Below are 18,943 nucleotides of genomic sequence, written 5' to 3'. Positions count from 1 at the left end.
GGCTTTGAAAGGGCCTGTGGGTTGACCAGGTGGTGACTTTTGCCCCTGGGCCTGGACCCCCATCTTTGCAGTGAGGGCCCAGGACCTTGAGAGGTTCTGAGAACACAAGAACTGGAAGGAGGGAACTGGGTCTCCTTCAGCCCAGGACAGCTTCAGGGGACATATTGGGGGATTGTGGCAGAGGGACACAGCAGCCAGCCAAAGTGGGCCAAGGTGGCCGGTGGGCTAAAGCCCCCAGGGAAGAGTTGGTTCTCCTTCTGGAGAAAGGGATGGTGGCCCAGTGTGACAAATAAGTGGCCCTGGGAAATTCTTTGTGTTTTTAGAATTATTAGTTTTTAAAAGTGTTTTATTTATTTTTGAGGGAGCATGAGCAGGGGAGGGGCAGAGAGAGAGGGGGACAGAGGATCCAAAGTGGGCTCTGCACTGACAGCAGCAAGCCCAATGCAGGGCTCGAACTCATGAACCATGAAATCATGACCTGAGCCAAAGTCAGACACTCAACCGACTGGGCCACACAGGTACCCCTATTATAACTATCTTTAGGGATGCCTGGCTGGCTCAGTGGATAAAGCATACAACTCATGATCTCAGGGTTATGAGTTCAAGTCCCACATTGAGAATAGAGCTTGCTTAAACAATAAATAAATATTATAATTATTTTTAATTGCATCTTTTAAAAAACATTAAAGCTAAAATGAAAGTGTCCTTTGACTACTCCTCCAATCCTAGTCCCCTCCCCATTTTTATCTGCTTGGCATGCGTCTTTCTAGAGCATTCTCTATTCTTCCTATATACTTATACATGTGTCTCTGTGTTTGTGGTTTATACAAAGGTATCATGTCATGTGCATTGCTCTACTTTCTTTTACCAAACAATAACACATCTTGGAGAACTTTCCACATAAGGACATGCTGTACCCAATTCTTTACCTGCTGTGTGGTATTGCAGAACACAGACACGCTACCACCTTTTGTGTTACCCCACACATTTGGCTGTTTGCCAGTTTTGAGGTCATAGACACCCCTGCAGGGAGGGCGACCCTGTACGTGGGAGTGAGTAATTCTCTGGTGGTAATGCTGGGGTCAGATGCTGCATTTTTAATTTTTATGCTCTTCTCCCCAGAGCAGCCACCTCAATGTATCCTTCCCCACCCCACCCCAGAGGGTGCTGGCTTCCCAGAAGGGGTTCCTACAGCATCAGGGTCCTCCCTGGTGTATGTCCCTGAGTCAGACAGCCTGTGCGCTGGTCAAGCTCCAGCAACAAATTCTTTGCAGGATCCTGGACTAGTCACTTCCTCTCCTGTAGCCTTGGTTTCATCCCCACCAGGCTATTTTGTCATGAAGACAAAAATGAGATAAAGGATGGAGCCTGCCTAACTTGGGGGCCTGAGTTGATATGCATGTTCCTCCCCCTCCAGGGGCTAATGTCTATCGAGGCTCTTCCACCTGACCCATGGCCCACTCTATCATGGGGCAATCACATTTGTTGGTCCATAAGAGTAATAGGCATCCCTGCTGGGGCTTCAGAAGGGCAGGGGTGGGTGAAGGGGGGGCTTGCCTGAAGGATCTGCCAGTTTTAGGAAAATACCCTTCTCTTACCTGGTGTCCCTTCCTCTCTATCCTGGCACATGGAAGGGTGTCTCTGCCCACAGAGAGAAGCCCCAGGGCCCAGGAAGTGCAAGGGAGGTTCCACAGCCGATTGGGGAAGGGACATGGGTTTGTCTCCCTACCCCCATCTGGCCAAAGACTGTGTGCTATGCAGTCCCCTGCCCAGGACCCCCACTGCCCTGCTGTCCCTGCTTCCTTCACTTGGTCTATCTGAGGCTGCAGAATCATTTGTCAGCCCAGTAGGCCAGGGGGAAACAACAGTGACTAAGATGGACAAGGTCACTGCCACCAGGGCATGTTTATCGTATTGTCAGCAAACAAGTGTAAATAAGTAAATAAGGTCATTACAGAGTGGGATTAGCACTGTGAAGGAAGAAAACTGGACAGCATGGTAGAGAAAAAAGTTGGGGAGCACTTCATATCTGGTGTCAGTCCATTTGGACTGCTATAACAAAAATACCAGAGACTGCGTGGCTTACCCAAAAATTTATTTCTCACAGTTCTAGAGGCTGGAAGTCCAAGATCAGAGGATCAGCATATTCGGTGTCTGTGAGAGCCCTCTTCCAGGTTGTAGACAGCCAACTTCTTGCTGTGTCCTCACAGGGTGGAAGGGGTGGGGGAGCTCTCTGGGGTCTCTTTTATAAGCACACTAACCCCACTCACGAGGGCTCCACCTTCATGACCAAGCACATCCCAAATGCTCCACCTCCTAATACCATCACCTTAGGGCTGGGATTTCAACATATGAATTTGGGGGGAGGGGAACACAAACATTTAGACCACAGCTTCAAGTGACCAGGGAAGGCTCCACTGAGGTGTTCAAGCTGAGATCTTCAATGAAGCAAGACTTTTGTGGTTGCAGGTCTCAGAAAACCCACTCAGAGTCACAAGCACATACACATGGAAAGAATGTGTTGGCTTGCCTAAATGAGAATGTCTAGGGGTGGTTGACTTTAGAAATTCAGGGAAATTTTGGAATCTCCCTCTATCTCTCAGTCCTGCTCTCCTGCATTTGTTTGATTCACATGCAGGTTCTCTCCCTGTGTATCCTCTGTTCAAATCCCTAGGAAAGGGTAAAGGACAAGGACTGTCATTTTCACTGGGGTCAGAAGATCATCCCTGCACCAAATTCTGATTGACCAGGCCTGGGTCAGGAGCCCACCCCAGCAGCTAGAGGGTCTGGCCAGCCCAGACAAAGAAAATGGGCAGTGGGGGTAGAGGGCTGAAGTCCCCCAAGAAAGGCTTGGGTTAGACTTCTGAAGAAAGGCACATTGGGTCAGCAAACCCCACTGATTTCTCTCAGGAATTTCAAGGATGAGGTGCCATGATAGGGGGTGTGGGGGTGGGAGGTAGTTCCTGACAAACGGGACAGCAAGCACAAAGAACTGGAGTGGTTCGGAAGAGAGTTTTACCTGTCTGAGGTGGTCAGGAGGTGTCCCCTCAAGGTTCCCATGTCCCCTTGTTTGTCTCAGCAGCACTGGGATTGAGTCTGGCTTCTCTGCCCACAAGCTGGGCCCTCCTTCTGGGAGGTCCTCCCCACTCTCTCTCCCTATGTGGGCTACCTAGGGACAGGGATGGGCACCCAGCCAAAGCAGACAAGGGACAGAACCTGCTCCCACCACAACACCCAGTACCCTCTACAAGGCTCTAACGCATCCGAAGAAGCCCACAGCCATGTCTGCAGAGACACACTCAGTCCCAGTAGAAGCAGAGGACAATAGCCAGATGCTGTACTCTATTCAGATCCAGACACTGAGGAACAGTGCGATGACAGGTGGCAGAGGCATGGCTCCCCAGAAGTGTCTTCCCCTCCCTCCCTTTGCCCCCCCGCCCTTCCTCCTTTCCTCCCTGTCTCTGTCTCTCATATTCACACCCCAATACTCTGTGCAGTCAGGAAGAGAGAGTCTGACAACAGGAAGTCAGGGGGCACGTCTTGAGGTCCCCAAGGGCTTCCTGGCACTGACCCTGGTGACAGAGGCAGTATGGCTTGGGGGGGGGGGGGCACACAGGGTAGACTGGTATACAAGGAACACACCTCATGGGAGAATAATAATTACTATTATAATAACAATATCATACATCCAGGACAAACCCAGTTGCCCCAAGCCAACTGCAAAATCCATATGTCCAGCAGAGCCTATGTGAGTAGTGGGAGGGGCTTCCCGCCTGCACCTCCAGGCCTTACTCATACCAGCTCCCTGAGGAGGGGCCAGCCCCTCCTCCTGCTCCTTGCTGAGGCTTAGCACAGGGTGAGGAGGCTGGCACTGCCAATGCCATCCTTCTGTGCTGGACATGCCTGCACCAGAGAGGTTAGGCCCACCTCCCCTCAGTGGCCTGGCAGCAAGGGATGGATGAGTGAACCTATAAGGGACCAAGTGGTGGCAGCTGTGGGGTGCGGCTCCTCTGAGCCCACTCTCCGCCCTCTTCTGGCTCTTCCTGCGGGCCTGCCCGTGACAGGAAGTGGCCAGGAACACTCATGGCACAGACAGGGCATGCAGAGCGGGCCCATGGCATGCTTGGCCCGCCAGGTGCCATGCAGCCGGCCTGGACTGTTGGGCAGCTGTCAGAGGGCTGAGTGGGCAGTGGAGTCCAAGGGGTCCCCCTTGGGTTGGACCTCTGATTCAGTCTGTGGTGGGGCCTCCTGGGAGTTGGGCCCTTGGACAGGCAGCTGCAGAAATTCTGGAAGCACCAGGTCCTCTTTGCGCAGAAGGCCCCTCTGGTCATTGGCCCCGCTGCTCTGCACCCGATTCAGCAGCTCCACTAGGCCTAGGGGTGACCACAGAGTCAAGAAGCCCACCAGTGCAGACCTGCCTATGCTAGCCCACCACTGTTCTACTGCCCTTATTATGACCACAGCCTCCCCAAATGCCCCCCTCCCACCCTTCAGGCCCTCTGGTCCTCCAGCCCCAATGGACATTGTTCCAGCCCCAATAACATCAAGCCTCAGATCAAGCTTCTCTGGTACCACCCACCCTCAATGGTCCCCAACCCTTTTGGTCTCTAGTTCCCACCATCCCCAAAGTACCTTCAATGTCACAGGTCTGCCGCTTCCCAGTGATACTACTGGTTGCCTGGGCCATCGAGTTGAGGGACAGTGAAGAGGGATGGGCGGCCTTGTTCTGAGTTCTAGGCTGGCCGCCCTGCGAGAATGTGGAGTCAGAGCCACAACTGGGAGGGGAGGTGCAGTAGGCAGAAGAGGGAGCCCTTACTCTCACTCACCTGGCTGCGGCACGGGGCTGTGTCTCCAGCTTCAGGAGTCTTCACCCCTATGGCAGAGAGGGCCACCCTTACTGTTTGCCTCCCACCTGGACCCCTTCTGGGCCAGGGTCATCTCCAGGGACCAAGCCCCAAGGCCTTGGTTCTCTACCTGGGAGAGTGTCCAAAACCAGTCTCTGGGCTGCCACCGAGCTCACTAGCTTCCCCAGATCCAGCGGCTGCTTCTCGCCTGGCTGTGGGAACAGGTCAGCAGCCTGCAGGACAGGCAGCCCGTTCCCCGCTGTCCCTCCTCTGCCCTGCTGTCCCCCAGCTCACCAGGCACAGTGCCACCTGCTGCGGGCTCAGGCCGTGCTTCGTCAGAATGGGCTGCAGCGCCTCCTGCAGTCGCTTGGTGGGCTTGGCGGAGATCCGCACCACGCGATCCAGCGCCGCCAACTCGAGCCTGCACGGGACCCTAGCGCTGCGGAACCGCGGAGAGCCGACCCCGCCTCTCCCCCAACCCATCCCGGACGAGGCCCAGGAGGGGGCGGAGCCTAAACTAGGGGGGGTGGGACAACTTTGGGGTGGGACCTCAGTCCCCGGGACGCGGTTAGCACCAGGGACAGGACCTGAGAGGGAGTACAGCAGCCAGAACTGGGACCCAAGCCTGGGAGGAGGGGCACTCACTCGAAGGTGATCCTGTTCTCCAGCCGCACTTCCTGGTCCGCCAACACGGTGCAGTCCTGATCCAGGACCAGAGCCTTCTGCGGATGCCAGTCAGGGTCTCAGAGTCCCTCCCTCCGCACCCCTAACGATCCCCAGGGTCCGAAGGAACCACCTCACTTCCACCCATGGCCCCCACTGGGGATCCCTACGGGTCAGAGGGAAAGGCGATGGGCAGGTGAGCGATAGCGATGTGGATGGAATAAGACACCTGGCTGAGTCGGAGCCTAGCCAGGGAGAAGGCAAGAAGGTTGGACAGCCTTGGAAAAGAAACGGAGTTATGGGAAACATGGGGGTGGGATGAGCACGAAATGGTAATGAGGCTGCTTGGATACGGAGCAGGCTTAGGTCCTGGATTATGGAGCTGCCTCTTCTTGGGCCAGGCCAGTCCAGGACCCACTTCCTGGATGGCTGCCCACTTTTGTCTCAGGCATGTGAAATCCATGGATGCATTTCCTCCCTCACCACCCACCTTTGATCAGCCACCCAGACCTTGTCCCTTTTTTGACACTTGTCCACTTCTCTCCATCCCCACCTACTAAGGACACTTCTTGTCTCCTCACTGCAACGAGAGCTCTTCTCCCAGACCACTGTGAGGCCAGAAGGATATAAAGTATCTGGCACAGTGCCTGGCACACAGTAGGTACATAAACAGTAGGTAGTGACTACTGCCCATGTAGGTCCCACTGCCTGCACCAGCCCAGGGCAGGGAGGCAGCCTCTTCCAGGGAAGGCCTGTGCTCTGCTGCAGGGACAGGTGGAGTGTGGGTGGGGAGTTATATTCGGCAGATGAGAAGGCCCATCTGGGCTTCAGAGTCTTCCCCGGGTGGCCTGAGTGGGCAGAGATCCTCCCACTACTGCCCTCACAGTCCCACTCTCCAGGCCCCTGAACTTGCCCTGCACTTCTTATTCACATCCAGACTTCACTTAAGTTGTTCCTTCGGCTGAGAATGTCTTTTCCTGACAGTTCTGCCAGGCAAACTCCTCCCCATCCTTATCCTCCCCTCATCAACAGCTGCCTCTTTCGTGAAGTCTTCCCGGAGCCAGCCAGAAAAGCTTACTTTTCCCTAGAAACTCTCTGAAGCTTCGGCTCCTCTTCCCTGATCACATCCTGCCTGGCTTACCGCCAGCCTGTGGACCTGGAGGACAGAGCTCAGGTCTGGGTCCCTCTGCTCACCTACCTGGCAGGGCCTTAGGCCTTGTCTGGGAGAATGAAATCCTATAGGGTCTCCCTGGAATGCAGCATTCTTTCTTCGAACCCTTCTTACTGGATGATTTGTTTTAAAGTACATTTCCCCCCACATTCCTCTGTAAAGCTTAATTCTAGTTTGCACCTCAAGAAAACTTTTTTTGTGGGCTAGGTGCATTTGAGTGCCCCTGATGGCCTTTCAAAGATGGTCAGTAGGGACTCTGGGGGTCATGGGGGAAACCCAGCTCTGGCAGTGGTTCTCCCCTACTCTCCCTCCCCAGAGCATCACAGTGAAGATAATGGTAAAGCTGGAAACCAGGAGGGGAATGGGGTGGGGAAAGAATTTTCATGGGATGAGAGTGAAAGTCTGAGTTTGAGGAGTTGGTGCTGGGTTGATTTGGAGCTGAGCATGGGGGACGGGGCAGGGTTGTGTTGAGGATTGGAATTAGGAAGGGGGTGAGGATGGGAATGGAACTGGGGTGGAGGTCATAGCTGAGCACAGATAGGAATGGGGTTGGGATCAGGAAGATAGTTAGAGTTGGGGACCAGGCCAAGTCCACACCTGCTCATTGCCCACCAGGTAGACTTTGATGTCAGGTAGAGAGAGACCTCGTTTCTCACAGATGCCTGCCAGCATGGCACGGATGGTGAGGCCAGGTCGGGCCAGGGCCAAGGAGGCTGTGCCATCGGGCAGGTACACGCAGCAGTACTTCCCTGGCCTGCTTTCGCTCTCACCTTCTGTGCTCCCAAGGCTTTTCCTGTGGCTCTGATTCAGGACAGGGGTGGAAGGAAGGTCATGTGTACATATTCAGGGACATGCAGAGAGTTACACAGGCAGGTAAGCCCACCGGGGTGCACACATGCACACACATGCCTAAGGGCACACTTTTAGGCAGTCAAAGATACTCCTACAGGAACATATGTATGCTCACATGTGTGTAACATATGCTCATATGTATGCCAGGTGTAAGGACACCCAGAGACAGATCCTCCCACTGACCCCCACACATCTGCTGTGTACACCTGGGCGCCCACACGTGCACACACACACACACACAAACACACACACACACACACACACACACACACACACACACACACACACAAAGGGAATGTACACCATGCCATGCATGGGGCCCATTGTGGTGAGGACAGGAAGAAAGTGAGGAGGCTAAGGGGTTGGTAGCAGGAAGATGTAAGTAGGAACCATGACTAGGAATGATGGTGGCCACACAAAGGGGCATGAATAGTGGCCCTAGCCTGCACGTTGTCCCCCCCCAGCAGGCCGCTCACCTCAGATTTGCTGCTGACAAAGGCAAGGAAGCCGAGGTCCAGACTGGCAGACGAGTTGAGGGAGCCCTGGGACTCTCTGCGCAAGGCTGAGTTTGGGGCCCCGCCTGCCAGTTCTAGAGGAGACGGAGCAGTGAGCAGAACAGCCCCTCCCCCCTATAGCCCCTTCTCCACCGCTAGGTGGACCCCGCTGGAGACCTCCCGCAGGGGTCTAACGCGGCTTGGGGCCACGGAAGCGTTGGTACTGAGGGGGCTTCCCAAACTTCAGGCCTCTAGTCTGGAAACCGAACCACCGAGGGAACGTGGTGGTCACAGGGTATTTCGGTTTTCACAGATTTACAAATAGGAGGAAGGGGGCATTCTCAAAGCTTGCCCAAACTCCCACCCTGACTCTTGTCTGTGGCCTCCGACCCTCACCCTTGCGGAAGGACTTGCGGAGCGGGCGGCCGCCAGAGCCCTCAGCAGAAGGCTGGTGCCCCAACTCCTCCACGCCCAGCGGCAGCGACTTCCCGGGCTTCAGCTTCGGTTTCTGCGGGTGGAGGAAAGGCGCTGGCTCAGGGCCGGACCCCAGCCTACGTGCAGACCGTGGACACAACCCTACAGATCTGCGCCCGGCCCACTGCCTCCCACTGCCCCTCGTCCGCACCTTCCTGGTGGAGTCGGGGCTGCCGGGGCTGGAGGAGCCAGGTTCCCGCAGGGGGCGTCCCTCGGCCTCCGCCAGGAGACATTCGCGGTACAGCGGGGACTTGACGAAGCGCGCATAGCTGTCGAACTTCATCAAGTTGAAGATCTGCGGGACCCGCGCCGGGGCGGTGAGCCGAAGGGGGCGCTCGACTTGCCCCCAGCTTACCTGGCCCTGTCCTCAAGGTTAGCTGGGTCCCCAACCTAGCAGCTGAGACCTTAGCCCCTCCCACGCAACTCCTTGATCTAGCCCAGTGCCTACTCTTGGCCCCGCCTCGACCTCCGCTAGGCTCCACCGCCCCTAGACCCTGCTCCACCGTAGCCTCTGGTACCGCCCTCTGACCCGCGCCCTGCCCCTGCATTTTACTTTGGTGCGGGCATCCAAATCCACATTTGCTCCTCTCCGTAGGCAACTCCAACCCCATCCCACCCCTGACAATCGGGCTTCGCCCCTGGATCTAGTCCCACCTCTTGTCCTTTCTTCCAAGGCCACTCCCCCTAATCCCAAACCGAGGCCCCTGGGAACACTCACCTGGAGCTGCTGTTCCCGGAACATGTCCGGTCGAGGCTCTGCCAGCACCTCCTCGCCTAGCCAAGCCTGCCGGTCTATGTTCACTGGGCTCAGTGCCTGGCTGGACAGGAACTCCCGGTAGATGTGGCGGGCCTCCTGAGCGAGCTGTTGCAGGAGGGACAGGTGAAGGTCAGGGGCATGACCCAGGCTCTGGTCCCACCACTCTGCCCCAGCTCGTCTTTTCCCCCACCTGCTGGGTGTCGCTGGCAGGGATCTGCTGGAAGCGCTCACAGGCCTTCCAGAAAGTTACATTCTCAGCACTGAACTCCTTCTTCAGGAACTCCTGGTGCACAGAAGGAAGAGGCAGGCAGAGACACAGAGACCCAGTCAGGGGATGCGGTCAAAGAGATTGGGATAGAGATAGGGCCAAGAGGCCAAATCAGACAGATAGGGCCAGACAGACAGATGGGGCCAGATCAGAAGGCACAGAGAGGAAATGGGAGGCAGAGACAAGTTCCCTGCTGAGAGAAAAGGAAGAAGATGCCAAAGAAAGGCTGGATGAGGCAGCTGACACAGGAATTCCACTCTGGCCAGCTTGAAGCTCCATCCATATCCTCTCCCATGCCGGCCACCCTACCCCCGCCCCCCACCTGGTGGCCACTGCCATCTGCCCTCCCTATCCCATCCCAGGGCTTACAGTGAAATATGCCAGCCCCAGAGGGTCCTGCAGCAGCCGCTCAAAGGACAGGCCCCAGCTGGCCACAGGCTGCTCCTCGGTGGAGAAGGGGCTGCTGGGGCCACTGGGGAGGCTGTGGATACTGAGAGAGCTTCCTCGGCCATCACCCTGGCCCTGGGGCCCTGCTGTGCTGCTCAGCTCTGTAGGTGGATAGACAAATGGTGGTGAGCTTTGTGGCCTTCCCCAGCCCTTGGCCCAACCCCATCAGTAGGTATTTTCCCAGGAAAGATACCAAGAGGTGTCCCCACCCTTTTCCACATACCCTCCCCCACCCCAGTCAGGCCTCCTCTGTACCCTCTGTCACTTACCTCCATCTGAGACAGCCAGAACCTACAAGAGACCCAAGGTAGATAGTCAGAGCAGAGCCCGGGGTAGATTCTCAAAGGACAGCTCTGGGCTCAGGCCCCAGGACTGGAGCTTGTTTTCCTCTCCCTGGGGGGCCATGCTGGGCATTCCCAGTGAGGTCACTGCTTGCTCAGCATTTTGCTCAGGCTACTCCCGGCTCCCCTTCCATCATGTGCCAACCACTGTGTGCTGGAATTTATGCCAGTTACTTTCCATTTGCCCCTGGTTCCCTCCTCCCTCAGCACTTGCTGGGTAAGCCCAGATGTACAGCATGGTGAGGATCAGCACAGACTTTGAATCTTGTCTCCGCCATTTACTAGCTGAGTAACTCGTTACTTGTTTGTTTGCATCTGTAATAGGAGATGGTGATAATAATAGTAACTTACCTTCTGGGACTATTGTGAGGATCAAATCAGTTTAATACATTTCCAGCACTGAGAACAGTGGCCAGCATGTGGCAAGTGCTGTATCAATGTTTGCTGGTGTCTTTGAGGAAGGAAAGGTGTCTCTGTAGCCAGTGATCTCTTTGTTGCAACTGTTTCCTCTTGGAGAGGAAGACCCTGAGAGACCATGGGCCCCACCCCATCTTGGGCTGGGATCAGGATGCAATTTTAGAATGTAAAGCAGTCATTCTCAAACTCTAGTGTGTATTAAAATGACCAGTAGGAAACCACCTCCAGAGATTCTGGCTCTGTAGGTCCAGGATGGGGTCTGAGGCTCTCCATTTCTAACAAGTTCTCAGGCAATGCTGATGCACTGGTCCCTGGACCACATTTTGAGTAGCATTGCTGCAGAGACCAACTTCATCCTCCCCCCCCAACCCCCCACGTACAACTCTGACTTCTCTGGGAATCCAACCATTAGTGAAATAGAAAAACTCTCCTTTCAAAATGACTCTTGCAGTGGTTTCCCTTGGTCTTCCTACCTTCCTAGCAGCTCCTCCAGTTTCCTCCTCATCTCCTACCCACACAAGATGGCCTCCACCCCTCCCTGACTCTGCCTTTCCCTCTCCCACATCTCCCCAGATCCAAACCCACATAGCCAACTTCCTGCTAACATCTCTGCCCAAATGTCCCACAAGCCCTTTGAACTCAGCCAGTCCCAAGGAGAAGCCACCTCTGCCACTACCAGAGCAAGGCACCAAAACAGTTTCCCTACATCCTGTCTTTCTTCCCACTACCTGGGCTCCTAGCACCAGGGCCCGATCATCCCCCCTTCCCTTTCTCTCTCTCACATCCTCTTCCCACTAGTCCTGTCACAGGGACCACCTGTCCCTTTGTTACATCCCCACTGGAAACAGGTCTACAAACATCTCTCCCAGGAAGCCTCTCCCTGCCCTCCTATCTGGGATCTCCCTCTGTGCTCCCCACTCTCACCTGGGAACACTCAGGTTCCATATCTGTGAGCCAGAGCTGGCCTGCAAATATGTTAGTACATAATTAATATCTTGGCTCTCAGACTTTTTTTCTTTTTAAGTTTAAAGGTGTTTCCCACATTTAAAAATCAGGAGTTTTACATAAACTCCTGTGATGCTTCAGCTACCCAGAGCTTCTCCCCAGCATGACAACTTTGGCTGGCATTGAATAGCAACTGCCTTCCCTACAAGGGGCTCATGCTCTGTTCAGAGGTCTCTGAGGCCAGTTTGCCACATTCATGTTACTTATGGAGGCAAGTGCTGCTCCAGACCGCCTGAGTTCAATTTGTGCTGTGTGACCTTGCACAAGGCACTTCACCTCTCTGTGCCTCAATTTCTTTCTCTGCAGAAATGGGGCAAATACTTCTGATTTCAAAAGATTCCTGTGATTAAATAAGTTAAATATATAGATAAGGAACTCAGGACACTATCTGATATGTAGTAAACTTTCATGGAACATTACTGTTATTGCTGCTGTTACATTAGTCTTGACCATGCTCCACTTTGAGTTTGCTAGCCCTGCTATGGAGCACAGGTGTTGGGGCCTGTCAGACTCAGAGTCAAATCCCAGCTCTGCTCTTTTTTACTCTTACGCCCTCGGGCTCCTCCCTAAGCCTCATCTCACACCTAGAATGTGGAGGTGAGACGTTACTGGAGAGGAAAGTTAGCACAGTATCAGAGCGTGGCCGGGCCGAGCGCCGAGCCCATTGGCCAGCGTACCAAGCCCCTCCTGGGGGCTTACCAGGAGAGGGGCGCCCTCTCCTGACCCGCCCCAGCCCTCGCCCTCCTGCCTCTGCACCCCCCATGGGATGGCTTCTTCCCTTCTTCCGGGTCAGCTCCAGGGGCTGCCAGAGAAAGTCCCAATTCCTGGGTTGCATGAGGAGGACGAGTTGAAACCCAGGGTAACCTCCAGCTTGCTCCTTCCTTTCCTGGCAGCCCTACTCATGCCACACGTGCCAGCCTCAACTGCTCTGCAGCTTTGCCACCCTCAGGGCTGCTCTCACCACCCTTTGCATGGGTCTTTTGGAACCATCCTGCCTTCCCCTCTGGGGTGGCCGCATGGCCACCTCTTGCCCCCCTACCGTCCCCCACTCCTCGCCACTGGCCTCTCTCTGGCCTGCCCTCCATCCTGGGACTCAGATCCACGCACTAGCTCAGAGCCCCCACTGCTGCTGCGGCAGGCCTGGAGTTACAGACTGGGTAAAGGCGCCTGGGGCAGAAGCCAGCCCACACTCCTATTTTGTTTTATTCTTGACCTTGTGTGGAATTGCCTGTGTGTGTCTTTAGGTAGGTGGGACTGGCTCTCAGGTGGTGGCCAAGCTCCCTGCCCTGGGAAGTGGAGCAGCTGCTGTGTTAACAGTCGAAGCGCAGCCCGGGGCCTGACTAATGAATCCCTTCAGCCTCCCCCATTTCCCTCCTTCTCACTGCGCCCTACACTTTATCAAACTTTTCTAGGTTCCCCACACCCCTTCACACTCCTGCTTCCTGCTTCACTGCTTTCTCTTGCTGCGTGTCTGCTCCTGCTCCCCTCACTGAACTGACTGCTCTCCCGATCTCTACTCGCTGACATCAGTCACCTACAAACACCACCAGTTTCCCTGAATCCTCCTGCCTACCACACTGCTGTCCACCCACGGCTAGGCCTCTCTCCTTATCATTTGGTAGCTCCTAGAGGGCAGGTCTGGTTTACAGAGGGAGCCAACCTGAACTCCCTCCCATGAAGCACCCTCCTTGCTCTGGTGCTAGCAAGCAGCCATCAGGACCCTCGCAGTCCTCCTCTGCCATCCCATGAGGCCCCAGCACCTCCTTCGGCAAGGATCCTTTACCTCTGAATGCCCCATATCTGTGGCCGGCAAGTCATGCTTCTCGGCCCCTCTTGCCCCACTGGTTGTTGATATGTATAGTTGGGTCTGAGATGGGGTAGGGAGAGAGATCCAGAGGTGGGAGGGAGTTAGGATGGAGTTCAATTTCAGGTCAGCCACTCAAGGGCAAGCAACGTCTTCCTCTGGACCTCGGTTTCCCCCTGGGTAGAAGGGGGCTCGGCATTTCCAACTCCTTGGGGCTGCTAGGAAGGGTGAGCGAGTGTGTGAAAGTCACTGGCATGGAGCCGTCAGGAGCTCTGCTGACCAGGGCTCCCACCTGCCCAGGCTGCCAGGCTTAGGGAAGTTGTGCTGAGCAGGGCCTGCCTTGCCTCACCCCGACTTGCCTGAGAAGTGGTGAGTGAATGGGAGAAAAGGGGAAGAAAGGATGAGGAAGGGTGTGGTGGAAGGTGAAACTCTGACCCATGGTCAGGCCTCAGTTTGCCATAATTTTTTTTCTTAAGCCTGGCAGAACCGCTGGTATCTAAGAATACTAAGGTGAGTGTGGAGGAGCAACATTTCTGAGCTCCACTTGTGTGGCAGGCACTCTCGGACAATACACATCCACGTTCTCACTCACTCTATCCTCAAATCCTTATCCTGCGTGGCAGGTATTACTACCCCCATTTTACAGACGAGGAAACCTAGGCCCAAAGAACTCACACAGTGGGGAAGGGGCTGAGCTGAAGTTAAAATCCAGGTGTGCCTGACTCTGGAGCCTGAGTTATTTCCTCCACTAAGCTGCCTCCCTGGGTGGGCAGGAGATGTACCAGGGGAGCTGGCAGGCCCAGGGCCTTAGCCCTTTGGACACAGGTGGGCAAAGTCAATCAGGGGTAAAGAGCCCAGGGGGTCCTCTTGAACTCTGCCCTCTGTAGCGGTCAGACCTCAAAGGAAGGGGCGAATTATTTAGCATCTTCTGTGCTGGGCACTCTGTACCATCATCTCATTTCATCCTAGTTAGGGGAAATGGAGGCCCCAAGATCCTCTCTGGGTATGTGCACAGAGAACCCTGGGTGCCTGGCCCCTTCAGCCTGAGCCGATCCTGTGGAGCTGAACCCTAGCCCTGAGCTGGATGCCAAGAATACAGACAGAGCTACAGTAGGCTCTGCCTTGCAGGTCTCCCCAGATGGGATGACTACCTGGGCTCCCTGAGAGTGACAGGATATGATAACCCCTCCTCTCCAGGCTTTAGGCCCAGCTTCCCCTTAGGCCATGTCCCTGTACAAACACCCTGTGTTTCCCCACATCCAGATGCTTCCCCATGCCATCCCCTCCTCCAGATGGCATATCCTTTCAAGAGCTTCCTACTACAATGCACAAAATGAGACAAGAAGTCAGTTCTCCCTCCTTGGGTCCTCCTCAAGCTTTCTCTACCCTGGACCCATGGCTCTTACCCAAATCTGAATTCTCTTCTGGTATTTGTACCCACGTCTTTTGTGCCTTGCCAGACTGGGAGCTGCTTGAGGGCAGGGGCTAGGATGATGGGTTTGGGTCTTCAGTGCCTAGGACAGGGCCAGCATAGAGCAGACCTATGGAGGGGTTGCTGAATGAATGACTGCATGAACAAATGAAGTGGCAATTGGGGTTGTGTAATGATGTCTCTGGGAGGGGGCTGGGAGCCATCTCTAAGTGACAGGTTTCATTGCAACTGCCTGACAAGCTGAGTGGCAGAAAGCCGAGGCTGACAAATGAAGCTGCCTCAGCAGGGAGTGATGGCAGCAGTGGGTGGGGGTGGTTGCAGGGGGAAGAGGGGGAGGACAGAGCCAGGCAGTTCTGGGAGGTGGGAGAGCAAAGGCATTGAGTCAGATAGTCTGGGTTCAGATGCAGGCCCCTCTACCTGCTGGCTGCCTTCAGCATGTCAGTTGCTCCTCTGAACCTCCCTCGAGAGGTTACTCATGGAAGGAGCCTGACTCCTGGTCCATAAGTGCTGTGCCACAGATGCTGATGCCTGTCCACCCCTCCCCATGACAGTTGAGCATGGTCTTAGAAAGCTGACCAATGGCCATCAAGAAGCCAATCTGTGACCCTCAGGATTTCAACAGGTGACAGGGAGAGTTCAGAACAGGCCCAGGAAGAGCAAAGATAAACCTGTGTGTGAAGGTTGCTGCAAGGAGCCAGGGCATCTATGAGCTTTCCAGGGTTGGGGGCAGTGGGTGCCCTCCCTGCTCTGAATGACTTTTGGGTAGAGAAGCCATGGGCTGATGTGGCAGGGGCAGAGGCAGGGTCTGTCCCTGGGCATCCTCAGTTGCCCTGAAGTCCTGGGCACTGCTCAAAAGCACCAACCCAGCACCAACCCACCCCATCTGGGGTGGTCATGGGAGTGGCCCAGTGTCCTTGGCCTGCATACCCTAGTGTCATGTCTCTGGGTTGGAGTGAGAGGACCGTAGGTTCTTGAACTTTCAAAGTTAGGTCGATGGCAGAGACAGTGAGGTGGGGACTGGGTCAGCTTGGAGGGGTTTGCCTCTCTCCCACCAAGCTAGCCTGGGGCTGGGCAACAAGGAGACACTAGACAAAGGAGAGGTGGAGAAAAGCCTTAGGAATTAGTAGGGAATTAGGAGGGTAAAACCTCGGTTCCTGAGTGAGGCAGGGGATCCATGAAGAGGTACTGAGAATGAAGGGAGGCATGGGGCTGACATTTATGGGGCCCCCACAACGGGTCAAGGGCCTCATATTCATCATTCTACTTAGTCATCTCAACAAGATGACTTTAAGATCTGTTCCAATTTCCTCATTTTATAGGTGAAGATACTGAGAGTCAGAGAGGACCCTAGTATGGGTCAGAGAGGACCCCTAGTAAGAGACACACAGCCAAGAGTGGAGTCCAGGTCTCTCTAGACCCATTGGCCTTGTCCCATAGTCCTAGGCTGGGGCTAGGTTGGAGGCTAGGACACCGTCTGGCCTTCCTGGAGATGGGGTTCTGCCAAGTGGGCTGGTATCCTAGGGAGGAAAGGCCTAGTACAGCCTGCCCCATTAGCTGAATGAATAAAGAAGCTGGACTGTCCGAGGGAAGCTCTGATTTGGAGGCCAAGCAGCCAGGGAGAGGCTTCAGGGGGTGGGGCAGCAGTAATAGCTAAGGCATCCTAGTGCCCAGCTACTCCCACCCTTCCCGGTAGCCCAGGAATAGAAAAGACAAGATGTACCAAGCTGGCCTGAGCCTACTGACCCATCCCAGGCTGCCCAAAGACTACTAGTTCTGGCATGAAGCCCCTGGAGCAGGTCTAGCTAAAGGGCAGTGAGCCACTTGAAGGTTGCCCCTTACCTGACTTTGGGCATCAGGACATGGGATAAATAGGGGAAGGCTGAGGCTAAGTGAGATGTGGAGGCCTGGGCCTCTGGGGGTGTGTGCAGGGGTCAAGGGCCATGCTAGGTCTCCCAGCCCAGATGGTGCCAAAGTGGCAGGAGAGGGAGCAGTGGGTACCAGAAGCCTGTGACCACTGTACTCTGCTGTCATGCCCAAGGTTGCCTTAGGTCCCCAGCAGGGCCATCTGGAAGGTCCTACAGGAAGGGCACCAGGTCCTACTACCTGCTCCTGTCTGTACCCAACTTCTCCCGCCCACTAGCAGCATGCAGGCTCTTCCCCAACCCTGCCGGGTGTGCCTCCTGGGCTCCACCCTGGGTGTGCCCACCCCCTCCCCCGGGCCTGGCCTGGAGCCCACACTCACCATGCGCCCGTTGGGGACGCCCAGGTGCTTGGGCTTCCCCGGCATGCCGTTGCTGTTCACGAGTCCCTGCCGTGAGGAGTGCCCACCATGGGGACTGTGGGCAGCCCCGGCCAAAGCTTGCACGGTGGCAGGCAGGCAACAGAGAGAGCCCAGCTCCGCTCCTGTGGGCCTTCACATCCTGAAACACCAGCTCACTACCTCTTTTCTCTGCCACAGGAAGTGTCTCTATAGAAACCGAACCACAGAAAGAAGCAAGGTCTAAGTGAGCGCACGCCTCTTCCTACATGCACACACACACACACACGTTCACATGCGCACACACACATGCCACAATGCACTCTTAGCAGTGCCCCACACTGTCACCAACACATTGCCAGAGGCCTGTATGTGTCCAGGAAGTGGCCCAGCCTGGTCTGGCCCAGCCAAGGGAGCTCCACGTTCATGTCCGGGCACACAGAAGTGTGTGCTCACACCCTTAGTCAACTTTTTGCACCCTGACAGGGGCTTCTGTGGACATGTGTACGTGTGCACCAAGTATGCACACATTTTACTCAGGACACACTTATCTCACCCCTGCTGTGTGCCAGGCATGTGCACACTCAATACCCCTCCCCCAGGCAGTTGTGTGCATGCAGAGGTACTATCTCTATTCCCAGATACTTCCCAGGCATGTGCCCACATGTACAGACAGATGGCCACTTTGCATGCATGGTCATATACACACAGACCATCCAGGTGTGCATGTTATAAACACACACTCTCCCTTCATTAGAAACACTTGGGTGTATGTACAGTCCCTTGGACAGGGACATGTGGCGGGCACAACTGCATATAGGTGTATAAGTAGTCAGCCACCCCAGTGACATGTGCAAGCAGGTACGCACATGCTTACCCACCCAGGCAGGGGAATGGATCAGTTGCATCTGTGTTTGACATGTGTGCATTCATTTCCACCCACATAAAAGTTCCACCTTGGTGTAGTACTGTCGACTGAAGAGTGACACCATGCCTTCCCATCCCTGACCCAGTGCCAGCTGAACTCAGGCCCTTTAGCCAGAGTCCTCAGTTTGCCTCGTTCTTACACAGGCACATACCCACTACAGGACTTGTTTTACCCTAAGTACGGGCTTAGAGCCCTCATGTCCCCCACCACTCTGGTTTGGGCGCCTCTACTGTTTTCTACCCTTTACGCTACTGCCCTCTTCTAGGGCCATGACCTGAACCCTTCAGTGGCAGAAACTAACTGACTCTTCACCACAAATTCATGTCCTCTTCCTCCTGGGCACATGGTTAAACTTTAAATTCCCAGGCTCATTTGCAGTCAGGTGTGGCCATGTGACTAGTCCCACCAATTAAATGGGAGTGAGATGATGTGCACCATTTCTGGGCCAAGACTTTTAAGTAGTATGTGCCCTCCACATTCTCTCTTTCCCCTTTAGCTTGGCTGGATGCAGAAGATGATGAGGCTTTAAGGGATTGCGGAGCCACAGAAGAAAGGAGACAGGGTCTTTGTATTAGGGCACAAAGGCAAGCCACCCATTAACCAGAAACACTAGCTTTGTGCTGTTATGAGAGTGAGGAATAAACTTTGAGCTGTTTTACACATTAAAGTCTATTTTTGATAGCAGCTAGTGTTACCTTACTTAATATACCTCTTCACTCAGCCCTGACTCACCTCTCTCCAGACACCTTGCTCCAGGCCACCCAGATAGAGGGATTCAGTCAGACTTGG

At 54.9% G+C, this 18,943-nt stretch overlaps 1 protein-coding gene across 2 annotated transcripts; it reads right to left on the bottom strand.

The window, feature by feature from the left end:
• Positions 1-2,074: 2,074 nt before the first annotated feature.
• Positions 2,075-17,420, bottom strand: RGS14 (regulator of G protein signaling 14). 2 transcript variants are annotated; one of them, XR_015241200.1, is made up of 16 exons: positions 17,212-17,420; positions 10,240-10,261; positions 9,893-10,071; positions 9,446-9,538; positions 9,217-9,360; positions 8,650-8,793; positions 8,421-8,532; positions 8,007-8,119; positions 7,276-7,479; positions 5,490-5,566; positions 5,139-5,265; positions 4,975-5,056; positions 4,827-4,873; positions 4,633-4,747; positions 3,020-4,373; positions 2,075-2,670 (listed from the first exon to the last, which is right to left on the bottom strand). XR_015241200.1 is itself a non-coding variant. In XM_025923672.2 (15 exons), exons 1-15 carry the CDS (start codon positions 17,254-17,256, stop codon positions 4,171-4,173), a joined length of 1,707 nt encoding a protein of 568 aa, XP_025779457.1. In that variant the 5' UTR covers positions 17,257-17,420; the 3' UTR covers positions 2,075-4,170. The 2 variants fall into 2 exon arrangements, 1 of the variants encoding a protein (XP_025779457.1); XM_025923672.2 differs by having other exon boundaries at positions 2,075-4,373.
• Positions 17,421-18,943: the final 1,523 nt, after the last annotated feature.

The sequence above is a fragment of the Puma concolor genome, chromosome A1, assembly GCF_028749965.1.
Source record: "Puma concolor isolate L17-30 chromosome A1, mPumCon1.1.hap2, whole genome shotgun sequence".
Classification (NCBI taxonomy): Eukaryota; Metazoa; Chordata; class Mammalia; order Carnivora; family Felidae; genus Puma; species Puma concolor.
This window is presented reverse-complemented; position numbering and strand designations above follow the sequence as displayed.

What these genes read in the sequence shown, in the direction of transcription:
- RGS14 (XM_025923672.2), bottom strand. Translation starts at nt 17,256, where the DNA reads ATGCCGGGGAAGCCCAAGCACCTGGGCGTCCCCAACGGGCGCATG. An exon ending in TGGGGCTGGCATATTTCACT is followed by an intron (nt 9,539 to 9,892) that starts GTAAGCCCTGGG and finishes TCTGTGCACCAG; the next exon opens with GAGTTCCTGAAGAAGGAGTT. An exon ending in CCGCAAGTCCTTCCGCAAGG is followed by an intron (nt 8,120 to 8,420) that starts GTGAGGGTCGGA and finishes CGTCTCCTCTAG; the next exon opens with AACTGGCAGGCGGGGCCCCA.